The 19,595-nt window shown below is 34.6% G+C and overlaps 1 protein-coding gene across 1 annotated transcript; it reads right to left on the reverse strand.

Annotated features, from left to right (window-relative positions):
* Positions 1-1,531: 1,531 nt before the first annotated feature.
* LOC117336045 (1,4-alpha-glucan-branching enzyme-like) lies at positions 1,532-19,529 on the reverse strand. Its single transcript, XM_033896388.1, has 15 exons — positions 19,387-19,529; positions 16,156-16,325; positions 15,478-15,593; positions 14,789-14,905; positions 14,446-14,590; positions 12,881-12,971; positions 12,307-12,516; positions 11,277-11,392; positions 9,820-9,950; positions 8,548-8,646; positions 8,066-8,348; positions 6,091-6,275; positions 4,808-4,941; positions 3,548-3,665; positions 1,532-3,333 (listed from the first exon to the last, which is right to left on the reverse strand). Exons 1-15 carry the CDS (start codon positions 19,485-19,487, stop codon positions 3,286-3,288), a joined length of 2,064 nt encoding a protein of 687 aa, XP_033752279.1. The 5' UTR covers positions 19,488-19,529; the 3' UTR covers positions 1,532-3,285.
* Between the last annotated feature and the right edge of the window lie 66 nt (positions 19,530-19,595).

The following is a 19,595-nucleotide window of genomic DNA, read 5'->3' on the forward strand; positions in this document are numbered from 1 at the left end:
TGCATTTTGAAATCAATTGGAAAACAATATGGCCGACAGACCGCCATCTTGGATTTTGACAATTGAAGTTTGTTATCTCTATTTCTCAAAGTAATAAATGGATCTTTCTCAAATTTCATAAGTAGGTTCCCCTTGGTCCCTTGTATTGCATTTTTGGACCAGTCTGTCCTGAAAACAACCTGGCAAAAAAACAGCCATTATCGTTAAATCTCAAATTTCTTATATAGCTAGGATTCCCTTGTTTGAAAAGTACTGGAGGGATGTCTCAATTTGCACAGATTAGTAAAATGAAGGGAAAAGTAGAGAAAAGATCAATCTGACATGGAACCTATGAAGATCATTCAATGGTGGGCGCCAAGATCCCTCTGGGATCTCTTGTTAAGTATACTGGATGGATATTGTTTTCAAACTAAGGGTCCCTATCCATGGAAAATTCTTTAGTGGATAAGCTGAGTTTTAAATCCAGGGTTCTCTTAGCATGGTTTGCTCAGCAGTAACCATGGAGGGTTCAATTCATTTATACATCAATTTTTAGATATAACATAGTAATTGGGCCTTGATCAAAGGAACCAGCTGGGAGTTTGTGTATTCTATGGTATGGCGTCCGTTCATCAACTCTTCTGTAAACTGCAACTGATAAGAATTAAGATTAAAATTTTGCTGCTGAATATATATGCTCTCAATCATCCTTGGACCAGGAATTCTGATGTTAACTTTAAGAAAGGTGTCAATTGTCTCAAGTGGTACTAAGAGACTGATTTTAAAATGGGAAAATCTTTGTACTACATGTATATGAATCTTAGCTTGCTGAAATACCCAGGTTAAGGATGCAGGCCTTTTGGGTCACTTAAAGAGATGAGGGCAGTTCATGGATTGATGGAAGAAATTTCTACTGACTGGGTTGGTTGGATGGTTCAATGGACACTGCACACTAAAGGTATGGTGCATGTCATCTGCCTGATCATTTGGATGATCACATGGGTTTGCCCTGGGTACCAGGATGAGAGGAAACCCAGGAATTATGGCCCAAGGCCGGCAAGTAAATAGGCAAACTCATATTTTGTTGTTATCGTTACCCGTTCTTCTATGTTTTCCTCCACAGGGGCTTGGCACGATTTTCCAAATGATGGTTCATATATATATGTATTATAGTGTCACTATAATACATATATATATATATATATATGAACCATCATTTGGAAAATCGTGCCAAGCCCCTGTGTTTTCCTCCACCTTGCAAACCTGGCACGTCCTTAAATTACCCTGGCTGTTAATAGGACATTAAACAAAATAAACCAAACAATCTATGTTTCAACATTGGGCAAGAACTTTTGAACACAATGTTGCTCTAACTAGAAAAGGTGCACTGAGCTGAAATTTTATTTCTTTCCCAGGGTACTCCAGTACTTCCATCAAGGTCAGATAAAGAAAATTTCCAAAATTGTTTTAAAAGAGTTGTTTCATCACGGCCTCACCAGCCATGTATGGGCTCTTTATTGTGTTAATAATCAAGATAAATATAACAAACGAATGAAATTATCCATTTATTTAAAAAGAAACAAAATTTTTATTTCATTAATTCATAACATAAAATATGAAGCTTTTAAAATTCATACCTTCAGTATATACCGGGGTATGCGAAAATAAACAACAGTAGTGAGAAATGTCAATGCATTTTCACTTTGATCTCAACATTTTACAATGTTAACACAAGCTTCAGGGTTAATAGTTAAATATTCATGTAGCACTCGTGTATTCTAGCTAGTCTTCATATTGAATTCGTGTAAATAATTTCCATTTAAGTGAAGGGAAAATCAGCACCTAATGGCCATAATCTTTAAGCTTGTTCTACAACCTGCAAGGATGTATATATACATATATATACAGTAATTCTGGAGGGAGATTTGAAATTATGAAAAGCTTATAGAAGATTTTACTTCTTGTCTGCATTTGTGATGAAACATGTATAAATATGTATATATATATATATAACACATAGTAACACAATTGACAAAGGAAGACAACTTTATGACTCGTGCCCTGACAGGGCCTCGAACTCACAATATACGACACCCAATCGCCTAGCCAGAAATACCTGCAGTTTATATATATATATGCATATTTTCCATTTTCTTTTGATTTAAAATAAAATAGTAAAAGCATTCCTGGTATTTGTTTATAAACAACATCATATAAACATATAATACAATATAGTATATAATTCCTTTCTTCCAAACTTCATCATTTCATGAATACATGTTACTTACAAGCACCACAAAATACAACTACCCCGATAATGCCATAGTTATAGATCTTTTAATTAAAAAAAATGTATCCTACTTAACAAAATGCTCTATTGTTTTGTGGCATGATAATACTGATCCAGATTCTTTACACAGAATTTTCCAGGAACATTGGACTTGGAAATATCCTGGTCGGTACAAGAATCCAAGGTTATATTCCAATTTGGAGACTAAGACACTTGACTAGTACCAACATGTTTTCATATCTTTTTTAATTCTATATAAGTTAGATGTTTTAACATAAACTGCCTAACCTTATAGACCAATGTATTTCACAACAGATCATTTTTGGATACATATGTACATGTATTACAAAGTCTACATTAAAACAAAGACTATTTCATCTTAACATATATTTTAAATATCATAAATAAGTTTAAACATGAACATAATAGTTGAATATTTGATACAGGCATTCACATAATGCTAAAGAATGTATCCAACAATAAGCCTATGTTACCTGGCAATTATAAGCTCACCTACATTTATTGCACTTCAATAGAAATGCTATTTCATTGTCCACAATAAGCCCATTCCCTATCTTGAGTCAAATACCTTTAGACAGCTTTTTACAGAATAATCACAGTAACAGTATATCAATATATATATAGCTATACTTAATAATATATAATATTTATCCACAAATAAACCGCCAAAATCCACGAAGTTTTGAACTACAATTTTGCACTAGGAGAGTTGGCTTATTTGAAAATAAATACAGTATATACCAACAAGGACAATAATATCTTATATAATATATTATATATATTTGTTGTACTTGATTAGATTATAATATTAAAGAGTATAGATGATATATCTTAGAACAGCAGATATTATTTACTGCATCTGTGTTCTCACAACTGACTGGGACACACCACAAATCAAGGATTCCCTGGAGTTTTTAATATTTGTTGTAGATAGATATATATGTTTCCATGACATCTGATTGAAAGAAGCAAAACTAATCACAACAAGTCCTGTGTCAATCCATCTTGGCCAAGACTATTGCAGTCCTGTTAGGGGCATACACCTGTCGAAGCAAAAAACACTTCATATCATATTCTCCAAAAAAACCAGCCATGGAATCAATGTATTGAAAATAAACAATCACCGAGTATTTATCTAAAATTTGACTTTTAAATTAGAGCTTCTTTAACTTTGTATGACCGTCATTTAGAATGAATACAAAAAAATCTTCTTTTATATATTTTGACCTTTGAACTCGTGTAGATCTAAGAACTCACCATCATGGAACATTGCCGATTGTCCCATGGTTCCTCTGAAGTAAGGAACTCAACACTGTGGTCCAGACGTTTGTGTCCTCCGAACTCCTCTGCATCCGAGTCAAGCACAAGCTTGTATCTTAGGGGAGTCAAGGAATGATAAATATCTACAGTCAAATTACACGGTGATTCATGATCCTTGTTTAGAAAGTTTATAGATTTTTTACCTTAAAATCCTTGATTATCTTCTAGCTACAGGGCAAGATTATGCATGGGTTGAACAACTTGGACATTACAAATTTGAACTACGTAAACTAATTCACATACATGTATGTTTTGTGAGTGATTAAAATCTTAAATTTAGGCATAATTCAAGGCAAAACTGTAACAATTAAGATATAATATGCCTCTGCTGGTCCCATATAATTGTCTTAGTAACAGGTATTGTTTTCAGCTACAAAGGAACAAAGCCCACCAGGAATGAATCTATTGTTACGATAATGTTTCCTGTTTTTCAAAAAGACATTTTCATTACTACGTTTGTAATTACCTGTAATATTATTTCAGAAGTGGTCATATGTGACCATTCACCATTTAATCGTAATCAATGACCACCAAAATTTTATCAGGAGTTTTATGTTATGATACTATGGTGAGAATATGGCCTAGATCTGCTTTTTACTTCAGTGGGTAATTTTTACACAAGCTTTTTATATGAAAAGTGGAATTTTGGCTGTTAAACTATCAATATTAACAATGACCGTAAAAATCTAGTCAATAGTAGAACAGTAAGTTATATATTTTCACAGATTTTGCTCAATGCTCACAGATATATGTAATGCTCTTAAAATAGACTATCTATTGACACAGTCTGCGAATATGCGTACAATTAGTTGCATGACAATAAGTGTTTTGCCAGCATCCCTCCTCCACATTCAAAAACTCTGTTTCCACCTCGAAACAATCGCTCACAAGGCATAGTCGTTCTCTTATGCTAATTTGTAATTGAGTACGACGTCATTTTTGTTCAAAAGGGCATGCTTGCGTACAATTTTGAATTGTTTTCGTAAGTTACGACAGGGTGGATATGACGTAAAGTTACGCAAGGTTTTTGCATAACTTACGACCGTTTGTAAGTTACAAAACTTTTGTGAAACTCTTAGTAATTCGTAAATCTGACTTGCGCAAAATTCGTATGTTACGAAGCTTTGTGAAACGATACCCAGGGCAATATATTAGAAAGTTAAGACATCTTCAGTACATCAGCATTAGAAAGGATACTTTCCAGGGTTTTGGACACCAATCTTATAATCAGTATAACTTTTCGTCGGGTGGAAGTTGAACACAAACACAAGTCGATCTGCTCTGTCAAACACAATCACTTTATCTCCCTCATGTTTCCTACTTACAAAGTTCTGTAAAAGAAACAACAGCAAGGTTATACACAATGTGTTACAGCTAGATACACTGTACCTGTAAGTTATCTCATCACCTGTCCATAGATACATGTAATTTATCCCATCACCTGTCCATAGATACCTGTAAGTTATCCCATCACCTGTCCATAGATACCTGTAAGTTATCCCATCACCTGTCCATAGATACCTGTAGGTTATCCCATCACCTGTCCATAGATACCTGTAAGTTATCCCATCACCTGTCCATAGATACCTGTAAGTTATCCCATCACCTGTCCATAGATACCTGTAAGTTATCCCATCACCTGTCCATAGATACCTGTAAGTTATCCCATCACCTGTCCATAGATACCTGTAAGTTATCCCATCACCTGTCCATAGATACCTGTAGGTTATCCCATCACCTGTCCATAGATACCTGTAAATTATCCCATCACCTGCAGTCTATAGATACTTGTAAATTATCCCATCACCTGTCCATAGATACCTGTAAGTTATCCCATCACCTGTCCATAGATACCTGTAAGTTATCCCATCACCTGTCCATAGATACCTGTAAGTTATCCCATCACCTGTCCATAGATACCTGTAAATTATCCCATCACCTGTCCATAGATACCTGTAAATTATCCCATCACCTGTCCATAGATACCTGTAAGTTATCCCATCACCTGTCCATAGATACCTGTAAATTATCCCATCACCTGCAGTCTATAGATACTTGTAAATTATCCCATCACCAGTCCATAGATACCTGTGAGTTACTTGGTAACCTTCACAAAGTTATTTGTAAAACATTTACATGGATACCTTTTAATTACTAGGTAATGTTTCCATAGATATCTATGAGTTACTAAGCAACCTGTCCATAAATACCTATGAGTTACTCAGCAACCAGCCAGTAGATACCTGTAAGTAACTAAGCAACCAGTCCATAGATCCCTGTGAGTTACATGTAATAGGCAACCTGTCCAAAGATACCTATGAGTTACTAGGCAACCTGTCCATAGATACCTATGAGTTACTAGGCAACCTGTCCATAGATACATGTGAGTTACTAGGAAACCTGTACATAGATACCTATGAGTTACTAAGCAACCCGTCCATAGATACTTGTGAGTTACTAGGCAACCTGTCCATAGATACCTGTGAGTTACTCAGCCACTGATATGTCTCCTCTAATTGCATCATGGCACGATCAAAGTTGTTGAGGTATTGATATTTGAGATTCTTGTCGTCCAGCAGGTTCCATTGTCGCCGGCAGTAGTGGAAACTCTCATTGTTACCAACCCGTGGGAAATCTAGCCACTCTGGGTGTCCAAACTCGTTACCTGGATACAAAGACCTCAAATATTAATCTCATATCCTAAACGTTTTGTCTAGGGATGTTACCATAAATAACTTACACAACTACAGGTCAAATAATTACCTTGATATAAATGCCAAATGTCAATTTAATGTATATGTACTCTGTAATTTCACAAGTCATGATTTCAGTCACATTACAGGCCTTTTCTCTAGGGATAAATAAACGTAAACCCCACTATAGTAATTCAATACTGAGAAGACCATTTTTGTCATCATTAAAGAACCCTCATCAGCTCGTTCAATAACGTTAGCAAAAACTGTGCTACCTCTTCCCTGTTGTAGACTACAGTGGACATGCTATGTCGTCGTTATTTACATTTTGATTAGGATTGAAATTGCACACAATTGCCCAATAAAATAGTACATGTGTGTATGCTCAAGATTTCCGAAACAAACTTTTTGTTTGGTCAATACATTTTTTTTTGTTGTGTGACTTATTTCTATCTGAGGACCAGTGACATTTAATGCAAAGACTGCAGTGCTAGTGTAAACAATATGGTGGCTTGTTCTGATTTAGTTTTCGATGAAAATATAAATTTTTAAATGAAATAACACTTATATATATATAGTAACACTTCAGGATTACACTAAACCCTGTGTTTTCCCATAACTGAAATACAACACATAAGAAATGCACATGGTAATCTGCCATTTTGTTAAAACCTCTGCGGTGAGACTAATAACAACATGAACCCAAAGTAAAGGAAGTGTTACTCTAAAATGTGAAACGTTTATTGTGTATAATGTGAAACATTCATTGTGTTTAATGTGAAACATTCATTGTGTTCAATGTGAAACATTCATTGTATTTAATGTGAAACGTTCATTGTGTTTAATGTGAAACGTTCATTGTGTATAATATGAAACATTCATTGTGTTTAATGTGAAACATTCATTGTGTTTAATGTGAAACGTTCATTGTATTTAATGTGAAACGTTCATTGTATTTAATGTGAAACATTCATTGTGTTTAATGTGAAACATTCATTGTGTTTAATGTGAAACATTCATTGTGTTTAATATGAAACATTCATTGTATTTAATGTGAAACGTTCATTGTGTTTAATGTGAAACATTCATTGTGTTTAATGTGAAATGTTCATTGTGTATAATGTGAAACATTCATTGTGTATAATGTGAAACATTCATTGTGCATAATGTAAAACTTTCATTGTGTATGTGAAATTTTCATTATGTATAAACTTTCATTGTTTTCGATGTACGCTAGCTATGGAACCACGAATATAAATACCAACGAATACTGTTGTATGCTATATTATTATATCATTGTTGCATGGGCTAACCACCAAAGTTTATACCCACAAAATATTTTGAAAGCTCCAAACGACGAAAGAAAGTACACAAGAACATTTCATGTGATACAGCACCAGGTATGATAATGACTTCCACCCCCCAACCCTCCCCTCCCTCATAGATAAGTAAAGGAATTCCCACCCCCAATCCCCTATTTTGTAATAATTAGTTAACTTAATGTATCCTTTTTCCTCAAATTATCACCTAAGAATTCTCCTGAAATAATAACTTACAAATTCTCCTCAAATTATCACCTACAAATTCTTCTCAAATTATTACCTACAAATTCTCCTCAAATTACCACCTACAAATTCTCCTCAAATTATCACCTACAAATTCTCCTCAAATTATCACCTACAAATTCTAATCGAATAATCACCTAAGAATGTTCCTCAAATTATCACTTAAGAAAGAAGAATTCCTGTTTTACAATCCTTACCTATAAAGTTAAGATAGCCTTCCCCTCCAAGCCCGCATGTCAGAAGACGAATCATCTTGTGGAGGGCGATGCCCCTGTCAATCACCAGACTGGGTGGGGAAAGGATTGACATATTGGTGTACATTTCCTTGTCCATCAGCCAGAAAGCCACCGTCTTATCACCAACTAATGCCTGGTCATGGCTCTCAGCATAGGCAATACATTTCTCCCCATAGCGACGATTTGTAAGACTGTGACATATTTGGGCCATATCCCAGTCATCGTCACTCTTGTGCTTTAAATACTACAAACAATTATCACAGTAGCTTAATCAGAAGTACCACAAAACAAATAAAATTAACACCCAAACACCCACCCCACCAACACGTTGTTGCAGGAGGGGTATTCATTAATCATAATTTCAATTCTAAAAGCTCAAAAGATATTAAAAGAGAACTGACTGTCAATATAATTGATATAAGTTTCATAAAATGCCCTTTTACCTTGATCCATAAATCTGGTACAGCCATGGCAAGTCTGTAATCGAAACCTCCTCCGCCTTCCCGTACTGGCCTGCAGAGCGCAGGCATACCGGATACATCCTGTAATAGGGGACATAACTCTAGTTATTTCGAACTGACAACTTAAGTATAACAAGGAGGTATTCGCTTCCTCTGCCAAATTTTCAAGTCAGTATGTCTAAATTACCACTTTCATAAGCGGGTTTAGTGAGAAAAGATTACTAATAAATTGCAATGTGGTGTGTAATATGTGCAGATCCCTACTGACGGTTTTTGCAAAGGTTAAGACTAAAGTATTCTGACATCATGTCTATTCTAATATCCAAGTATTCTGACATTCTGTAGTATTTAAAACCTTCATATTCTGACATCATGTCTATTCTAATATCCAAGTATTCTGACATTCTGTAGTATCTAAAACCTTCATATTCTGACATCATGTCTAATTTGACACCTGTATATTCTGACATTCTGCAGTATCTAAAACCTGAGTATTTTGACATTCTGTAGTATCTAAAACCTGAGTATTTTGACATTCTGTAGTATCTAAAACTTGAGTATTCTGACATTCCGTCTAATCTGACACCTGGATATTGACATCCTTCTAATATGATAATGTACATTCTGACATATCTATAATCTGACACCTGAGTATTATAATATCCTGTCTGATCTTATACCTTAGTATTCTGACATTCCGTCTAATCTGACACCTGGATATTGACATCCTTCTAATATGATAATGTACATTCTGACATATCTATAATCTGACACCTGAGTATTATAATATCCTGTCTGATCTTATACCTTAGTATTCTGACATTCTGTCGTAACTAAAACCTGAGCACTCTGACAGCCTTCTAATCTGATAATGTACATTCTGACATCCTGTCTAATTAAGTAATTTGACCAATGTTTATTCTTATATCCTGGATAATGAACAACTATACCAGTACTTTAAAAATCCCATTCTTACAAAAATTGCCAAATAAGACTTCTGTAAACTGATATCCTTTCTAATCTATCCTACATGTCTTATCAATCAGGTTTCATCTTATAATAAAGGATTAACCCATCAGGAATTTATAGGAGTCTCCTGCCCGACCATGTGGGTTTTCTCAGGGTACTCTATTTTCCTCCTACAGTGTATATCAAGGCCAGCAAACAAGTGATAAGTATAATCATAATTAGTCTAGTACAAGTTTTGTAAAAATATGTAAATGAAGTTTTTATATAGGACATCATGTGACTTACCTCTGCTACAGTGATCATGAAGTCAGGGTAGAGAGAGTGTAACATGTGGTTACCTAGCATCAAATACACTAATGCTTCTGTGTCAACATTCATTCCGAAATACTCGTTATAATCACCACTGAATCCATGACCTACAGAGACAAATAACATACTTACACACTGTCATCTTCCCTTACACAGGTTACAAACATAAAATCTGAATGTTTAGCAAAGTATCTGAAACAGCTGATGATCATTACCATGCTTTTTGATAACAATCCTCCTAAAATCCAAGATTTCCTGAAGAAAGTTTGCTATCGTAAACTTAAGCTTTAGATTTTGGGGGGGGGGGGAAAAAAAAAAAAAAAATGTTGCAATATAATTTTTTTACTGAAAATTTAACTCCATAATAATGATTTAACATTCAGCATAGTTCCCTTGCAAAAAAATACACAATAATTGAGTATCAAAGATAACTGTGACAGACCGACAAGGCTAAAAGCCTATAGCTTTTTCTTACCCACTTTTTTTTAAATTTTGTTCAACGTCCTATTGACAGCCAGGCTCATTTAAGGACATGTCAGGTTTTGGAGGTGGAGGAAAGCCAAGAAAAAACACCAGCCTACAGTCAGTACCAAGCAACTGCCCCACGTGAGTTTTGAACTCGCAACTTAGAGGTGGAGGGCTAGTGATCAAGTGTTGGGACACCTTAACCACTCGACCACCGCGGACCCATTTGCTGTTATTACTATGGTTAAACAGTGCCATCCCTCATTATCAATATATTACACACAGGTCCCCTTCTTTGGCCAAAATATACTTGTATGAACATTAATGTGCCAATTTTTCTTCTTTTTTTTCCTTATTTCTTTTGGTTGTTGCTGGGTTTTTTCCCTGAACAGCAGATCAAGTCCGTTTCTCTATACATTAGGATGCAACTACAATGTACATGTATATCTTATCAGTATCATTTAAATTCCAAACCTGAAAATTATTGCACTATAGCATAATTACAAAATTTTATAAATGTGATTTATAAAAGGAAGCTGATGTACATCTTAGCACTGATATATATTTGATATATCTAAGTTGGGGGGCCGTGATAGCTCAGCCAGTTAGAGTTCCATCCACATAACCTCATTTGAAGATCTGAGGTGCATCGGTTCGAACGATTCTCCATATCCCTGTAGGTTTGTGTTTCTCAGGAAGCTGAGAAATGGGCTGTATGTGCTCTTATGGTTGTGTCCTTGGGCAAGACACTTTATCCTGATTACTGTGGATGGCTTGTAATGGGCCTCCTGTATGTTGTTCAGTGAGGAAATCATTAACTGCTACAAGATAGGCCATCAAAATGACCCTGGCTGTTCATGGGGTGATGAACCCAACAAACAGACAAACAAACAAATATATCTAAGTCTGTGGTCTTAGTTTGGTGTGATTAGTAGATCTATGTAAAGGTCGAAGGTTAAAATACTTACCCATTCCATGAGAATGATATAACATGGAGGTGACACCATCAAAGCGATATCCATCAAACTTGTATTCTTCTATCCACCAGCGCAGATTGGACAGCAAGAACCTCAGAACCTCCCACCTGTCAAGTAAACAAATTAACCATTGGGGAAATCAGGTTATATATATCAGCATGCTGGTTGAAACCACTTTAATAACTATGGTCATGTACAAGAGCTGCCAAGATAAAGTGGATTTATAGATTTTAGTATACTTTATGTCTAAGGGATCTTTGATACAAGAATACGAAGCATTACTGTATCCCACTATTTGAAAGGTAGCCAGGTTACAGTGAGATAATTATCATATATAACTAACATAATTGTGATGTCACCAATAAAGCATGTAGTGATGATATACTCTATCTTAAGGTTCCTATAGCTAAAGGTTATTACATAATACCAAATTATTTATAAAATTAACATTTAATGAATTTCAAATTATAGGAATACTGATATATAAGATATGGTTTTGATTTTGGTTTTATTTTGTTTTTATTTAAATTAACGTCCTATTAACAGCCAGGGTCATTTAAGGACATGCCAGGTTTAGAGGTGGAGGAAAGTACCCGGAGAAAAACCACCAGCCTACGGTCAGTACCTGGCAACTACCCCACGTAGGTTTCGAACTCGCAACCCAGAGGTGGAGGTGGAGGTGGGACACCTTAACCACTCGGCCACCGCGGCCCCTATATATAAGATCCTTTATAAACCAATATATATATATAGGGGCAGGCTTATTACTGGACAAGAGTTATTGCTCGATAAATATGGTTTATATATAAGATCCTTTATAAACCATATTTATCCGGCAATAACTCCAGTACAAGCCTGCCCCTATACATGTATATATATATATATTGTTGTAAACTAGAATTACCAACAAATGCTACATTGGTCCATACTAAGCCCACCCCCTCACTTTGAGTGAGAGGTTACAATATGTATTGGACTCCTGGGCTTACTACAGGGTATATACGGTATCGTGGTGCCTTACCCAGTGTAATTAAACAGTCGGGAGTCCCATAGATCGTGGGTTCCTCTTGGTCCGTCATGGAAATAGCAGGAAGTTGTGCCATCAAACTGGTTGAGGCCGTCTACAACATTCTTTGAAGCATGGCTGTGTACAACATCCAGTAAAACGACTAGCCCTGCCCCATGGGCAGCGTCAATCATCTCCTTCAGCTCATCCGGGGTACCAAAACGACTACAGAAAATCGGATATTGGAAGCATGAAGGAACATAGCTTTATGAATGAGAAACTTTGATGTTATCAGCCATAAGAAAATCTCTATATGTTTTCATACATTGTTGTATATTGAGTAAATGTTTTTTTATCATATTGTATACAGATACTGATAAGTATAAGTTGTCACATCAAAACTGAAAGCTGGCTAACCTGAACAAAATATAATCCATGTGGTTGAATTCTGTTTTGCCAGAATGACTTATAATAAATGATTTGGTTCATATGAAAACTGCATAATTAAACACTTCATGAAAATTCTGGTAATAAGCATTACAAACCTAACTTTACCAACTTCATTACTCTTGGGTTTATGATCACATACCTTGATGCAGCGAAAAAACTGGTGATCTGGTATCCAAAACTGGCATAGTAAGCATGCTCCATGACGGCCATCAGCTGGATAGCATTGTAGCCTGTGGGCCAGAACAATCAGTTAAGCTGACTATGTTTCCCAAAAACTTGTAGATAATGGAAAATATATTACACATTTTAGCCTGTGGACAAGAACAATTGGTTAAGCTGACTATGTTTCCCAAAAACTTGTAGATAATTGAAAGTATATTACACATTTAAGCCTGTGGACAAGAACAATCGGTTAAGCTGACTATGTTTCCCAAATACTTGTAAATAATGGAAAGTGTATTACACATTGTAGCCTGTGGACAAGAAGAATTGGTAAACCTGACTATGTTTCCCAAAAAGTTATTAATAATGGAAATATATTACACATAGATTCAAACAAAACAGAAATACATGTACTTGTTGAACTTGTATAAAATGCTTGCTTGAAGGAGTACAAAAATAGGGGGTCATAAAGCATAGGTTGTCACTTTACACAGGTTTAATAGTCAATATAGGAAGCAACACTGATACACTGTCGTGGAATCCAGCAGTCATAGCCCTGACAAGGAGTTTTTAACCTTTTATCCCAATGTGACTTCAACCTTAGGTGCACTGTAAGTGCTGCTTGCCTGTGCTTGACAAACTACATGGTACATATTCCACAAATACATAAAATAATCCATGAATTTTCACTGACAAAGCTTCAGAACCTCAGAAGTAAAGACACTGGACAAGGTCTCAGAAGAAAGGATTACAAACAAAGCAATGACTTTATATATATGTTTGCTTTCCAAAATTGTTTGAGATCATAAAACAGAAGAAAAGCATATTTACAACGCTCTTTTAAACATGATTTTATTACAACATTATTTTAAACATGATTTTATTACATTATTTTAAACATTATTTTATTACATTATTTTATTAAATTATTTTAAACATTATCTTATTACATTATTTTTTAACATTATTCTATCAAATTATCTTAAATATTATATTATTACATTATATTTACAATATTTTAAACATTACTTTTATTATCAATTTATTGCTTCATTATCATTAATGTTTTAGTAACAATGTTTGACCTACACTCTGTATATCATAACTTGTTAATGCTGTGATAAATCTACATGCTAGTCCTAAGTCATGTACTAGTAAAATATTAATTTTCATGTTTCTGGGAAATATTTTCATTTAATATTGTGGGACTCATTGTTTTCAGCAATACAGTCAAAAAGGACTCATGAAAATAGATTGTAGATTATCACTGTAAATGTGACCTTGACCTTGGCTTTGAAACCCTTCAAGGTGAATTCATTCAGAGTATTCTCACACATCATTTGTACCTATTGATGGGTACATGTATTTTGATAAAAATAGGTCATAAAATGAAATTTCAAAATTGATAATTTTCTGTAAATAGTAACAAATGATCTTGGCCTTGGTCTTGGAAGTCTGAAAATGCCTTTCAAGATATTTCTAATACATGGGCATTTATGTAAGTTGATTTAGAAACAATGTACCTATCTGGTACCTACTTACCTAAATTCTTTATACGTGGTATAACATCACGTGAAAATTCTGTGTACGTTGATACCTTGCCTTCCCAAGATGATATGCCTACATGACATTCGTAGATTCGTAGGCTGTCAGGTTTTGAGGGATGAGGATTCTTAAAAGTGTACAGCTGAAATAATAAATTACTGTAATGTTACAACAGTAGAATCTACAGGCTAGTCTAACTGTGCATGAATTTTATCACTATTTGAAATACATGTAATAGGAATTTTGGTTCTCTTATCTATTAAATTTTCAGTAAAGCCTAGAGAGCTATAAGTAAGGGAGGTAACATACCAGGAATCCACTAGGCCCTATTTATACATACTTGTGGGGGGTCCCAAAATACTTGGTCAAATACAGGAACCTTTTCCTGCTTTACGACATAGTTGGCCCAAGGACTGAGGCGATCAACCAGTTCCCCAGACTTTGTGCGGATCACCAGCTGTAACCAGAGAATTTTACGTTAACAGTGACAAATATATACAGTGATACAACAAGCTAGTGCAAATCACAAATAAATATTATTTAGTTATCCAACAGGAAAATCATTACATTTTCTTTATACATGTATTCTTAACATCTAATATCATTTCAATGACGACATCTCAACTTTTTCCGACCAGTCATACAGATGAATTCCAAGAAAGATTACTTCAAATTAATAATGAGAAATAGTCATGATAACAAGAATGGTTTAAGAATTATTATTACAATTGGAACCAATGGGCTGAGAATACAGTAGTTAATTTAAAGTTATGTTACTCTCATTAAACATAGTTTAAAGGTATTTTACTCTCATTAAACAAATGAAAGTAATATAGAGTACAGTACATTTGTAGTTAGGTTTTAAAACATTATACCTAGTACGTGTATTGTCATAAAACAAAGGGAATTGGCCAAAATAACCAGAATATGGTAACAATGTCTATATCAATAAAGGTTGGTTATATTTGTCATTAGTAATCAGTCATCTATATATAAACTGGAGACTACCAGAAAACCTGGTTATTATACCTTGATTTTACTGTTGTGTGGTATCGGACACGAGCCATCAGGTTTAGGTGGCAATGTTAAATGCCACTTTCCAAACTCTCCTTTGGTAAATGGGTACTGTGTCTGCTCCCAGTTATCTAAAACAGTAGTGATATATTTGTACACTCAATCTAATCACCATAAAATCTTCAAATCCTTTCTACTACTGAAAAAGAATACAGTTTTTGTAAACAATATTGCTCAGCTAATACTAATACCAGATTATCTCCCCTAATTTGAAAATTTTGAATCAGACATATATCCTAGAGACAAAAATGATAAAGCTCAATTGTATCTATAATTCTAAAATTCTAGAGATAGGGGCAAGCCAAATTCATTTTAAGATATCTTCCAAATTTTAAAATTTTAACAAAATATCAGGTAAGATAATTCAAAACTGTTGTTGAATGTGATTTCAGGCGACAATGTTTAGTGTTTTAGTTAAACAAAGTCAAGCAAAGCTTTAAATCCTTTTAAAGGTCTAGCTAATAAATGATTAAGTTATAAAATTCACATTTACAGTTATCATTTGAATTTAACAGTGTTATATTGAAATCATCTTCCCTAAAATTAGACATGAAATTGAGAAATTAAGTTTTTCATTAAGAAACACAACTCAAATATATATTATATGATGTATAAAACAAACATATTATTTACTGAAGTCTCCCCTTAGGTAGATGCCCTCTGCTCCTGGTGCCCACTCCATCATGTCAATCCCATTGTCTGGTGTACTATGAATTCCAAAGGTCTGGTAGCCTTGAGAAAATTTCTCCAAACTTCCCTCTGATTGGTTGATATCATTGACAATTTTCTCGAAGCATCCATACCTTATCAAATAATAAAATCAAGGTGAGGGGATATAAATATATGTATAACCTTAAATCCTCATCAAGATGGTGTATATAATTACATATGTAATAAGAGAAGGTGAAAATGTAGCAGCCAAACCGGAATTCGAAACCGGGACCCTGCGAACTCTAGACAGACAGCCAACCACTGAGCTACCTGGTCGCCGATGTCCAGTTCCGCTACACATATATAATACAGGTGAAAGGTCACGCTACATTATTTTCTAAATATTTCAGCAATAATTACATGAATGTACGCAGCAATTCGAAAACGGTTATGTATGACCTTTGAATCTTTTACGTTAACTGATGATCATCCATGAATGCATGCATGAACAAAACAAATAATACTATTCCTCATCCTTTCTATAAAGGCTCAACTTTGCTATCCAAGGGTGTTCAATAGGATACTCTGTTTGGAAAAGGAGGAAATCATGTTTGGAAAAGGAGGAAATCATATTGAACATTCTTGGCTAGCGAAGTTGATAAAGGCTTATAAAGTCTTTAAAACAATTGAATAGTAATGAACTGTTAATTCTAATATGTTAACACTATAACGAGTAAACGACACACTCGTTTCCCCAAATAGGGTCAACAGGCTGCCGTTGGTTTTCTCCCGTTAGTTCGGGTTTCTCCCAAGGTGCTTCGATACAGCCTAACAAGAGTGATTAATCTCAGCTCACACATATATAACTTGTTTACCAATTGTTTTAAAATGAATGAAGTTCACATTTATTAATAATCATTCAAAATTGGGCAATACATTATATATGAATGCATGTAATTTCCATTAATATATTATGCTTACAAATTAATCTTTTTAAGCTGGTTTATGGTTATAAGATAGGTATCTCAAAAGTTCCCGTTATATGACTGAGGAATTTATTTTTGAAGGGCCTTAAGCACCCAAGACCAATAATTATTAAATGTCAAGTTATTGTAAATGACAGGATCTCAAACAAAACCATTCTCTTGTGACCCTAGATGATGGGTCACTGATGGGCTGAAAGGGGATGACCTTAGCGAGGTCAATACTAGTAGCATGACTGTATAGCCTATTTCCCCACATTTTAGATTTACAAATGATGTGTAGAATATCACAAAATTTATTTTAATCCATTTTAAATTAGTTTACCTGTTTTAACTGTAATTATCTGTGTCCGCATCTAAGGTTACTCAAGTCTATATATTTTTTAATGCATTTAAGAAGAGAGCTCCTCTTGATATAAAATATTCTTTAGATAGACAGGTAAGTATATACGGTATATAATCATTATACTCTCTTCATACTCTTGATAGAATCTATTTAATCTATTTTAAACTGATCTGCCCCATGACGAGTGAGGTGATAATTATGATATTTCATAAAACAGTGTTCGAAAGTAAAGGTGGTCCGATGGTCCGAGGCTATAGAAAACCTGGTCGGTCTACGTAAAATTTCCAAGTGTTGGCCCCATTGGCTATGAAAAGTCTGAGCCCTGACATACATTACAATTCATGAAAACAACATTCCATTATTTTCTGACAAATGATCATATGAAATCAGAGCTTACAATAGAGTTTATTTCACCCATAACAGCATGTTATTACTGGATGATGCAAGCATTTGCGTGACAGTTATGCTACTTTCAACAATGCTTTAAAAAATTGGTCTATGGAAAAATGACTTGGGCTATGGGATTTCAATTTTCTGTAGACATATTGTCTAAGGAATTTTCATATATAATTTCATACACTGATAAAATGTTAGCTCTAGCTTAACAAATTTACTGATTTTAGTGCTTTATAAAGACTGCTAACTATAGTGCATCCTAGCCATATCTAAATACGACATACAAGCAAAATACATAGTCTGTACTAGGTACTGGTATACTACTGAGCTAGGGAGATCCTGCAGTGCCATTTTCAACTGAGGCCAAGCATTAGTCTAGTAATTGAGCCAGGGGACCTTGGCTTAATTACTAGTTTGTTGGGTTTTTTTCATTTATTTTGGAACTAATATTTTTATCAAAATTTTTCAAACACTTACACAAGATATATACTGAAGTGATAACAACACGAGCATGTCTACAGATTATGGCAAAGGAAGTACATACTCATTTATCTGACTTACAGATTTCATGCATAACCTCTTCATACAGAATTCCATATTCACTACATTTCATTTCTGTAAACTTCTATATACAGATTTTTCACATGACTGACATTCATCAATTAGCCATAACCTCATTTAGCATGCACATACATACAAATAGTTTAAAATACTCATTTAATTAATTCGTACACATATTATCAGCTGATATATCTTTTAATCAGTTGAAATATCTTTTAATTGGATCATCAATAGAAGGAGAATGCTTGACAGTATATAAGTCACGCACTTGTGGGAAGAGTGACGGGAGGTGTCCCGTGTGGATTACTACAGATTTTATATTTATTTCGTTAGAACAGGTTCAATCCAAAATGAAGTAAATTTCATTTATAATGACTTCTCTGACATCATGACCCATGGATCTTAGGGCTAACATTAGCGTAAGAGTGATGTTGGATAATGGCTGATCTTTTACAATGTTTATAAATTGGGTCTTAAGCTACAGTAGTATATCATTACAAGTTGAGAAAATGGATTGTCAATAGTAGAATCAAGGGGTTCTGTTATCTATTCAATTTTTTATTTAATTGGTTTTATCTTTTAATCTATTTTATTTTTTTCATTTATTTATTTATTCATTTATTTGTTATTTGGGTTTTATTTATTTACTAAGCATACCGTACTGTATATATACACTGTACATTGTATGTGTGCTAAAAATAATCTGCCGAATGCCGCATAACACTTACAGATAACTAAAATATCTGCAGGTTGCACCAGCCAACACTGCCCTTACACTGTGTGATACAGTAAACATGCATGCCGCACGCACTCTTGCCACACGTGTACAAAGTCATTAGGCCCATCATGCATCAAGATATCGCTTCCACTTGTCATGCATAAAATAACACGACGCGTAAGAAAAAAGTCGTTATGTGGTATTCTTACCTTCTTCTGATTTCTTGTTCGACATTTCGGAGGTACGGGTCGATGTCAAACAGTTTCTCGATCTCAGGAACGTCACTTGTACTAGATCCATCACCGGCCATGCTAACACGAGTACTTCAGTAACCGCTAACCTTGACCTCTGATTGAACTGCAACTGTCAAAAATACACTGATTGCAGCTAAGCCTCCGACGTGTTCCGAAATATCAGA

This window comes from Pecten maximus, chromosome 10 (genome assembly GCF_902652985.1).
Source record: "Pecten maximus chromosome 10, xPecMax1.1, whole genome shotgun sequence".
Lineage (NCBI taxonomy): Eukaryota > Metazoa > Mollusca > Bivalvia > Pectinida > Pectinidae > Pecten > Pecten maximus.

Coding starts and splice junctions, on each gene's coding strand:
- LOC117336045 (XM_033896388.1), bottom strand. CDS start 19,487: ATGGCCGGTGATGGATCTAGTACAAGTGACGTTCCTGAGATCGAGAAA. Junction 12,972..14,445: donor ACCACGTATAAAGAATTTAG/GTAAGTAGGTAC, acceptor TCTGGCCCACAG/GCTACAATGCTATCCAGCTG. Junction 4,942..6,090: donor AGTGGCTGAGTAACTCACAG/GTATCTATGGAC, acceptor TTTCTTTTACAG/AACTTTGTAAGTAGGAAACA.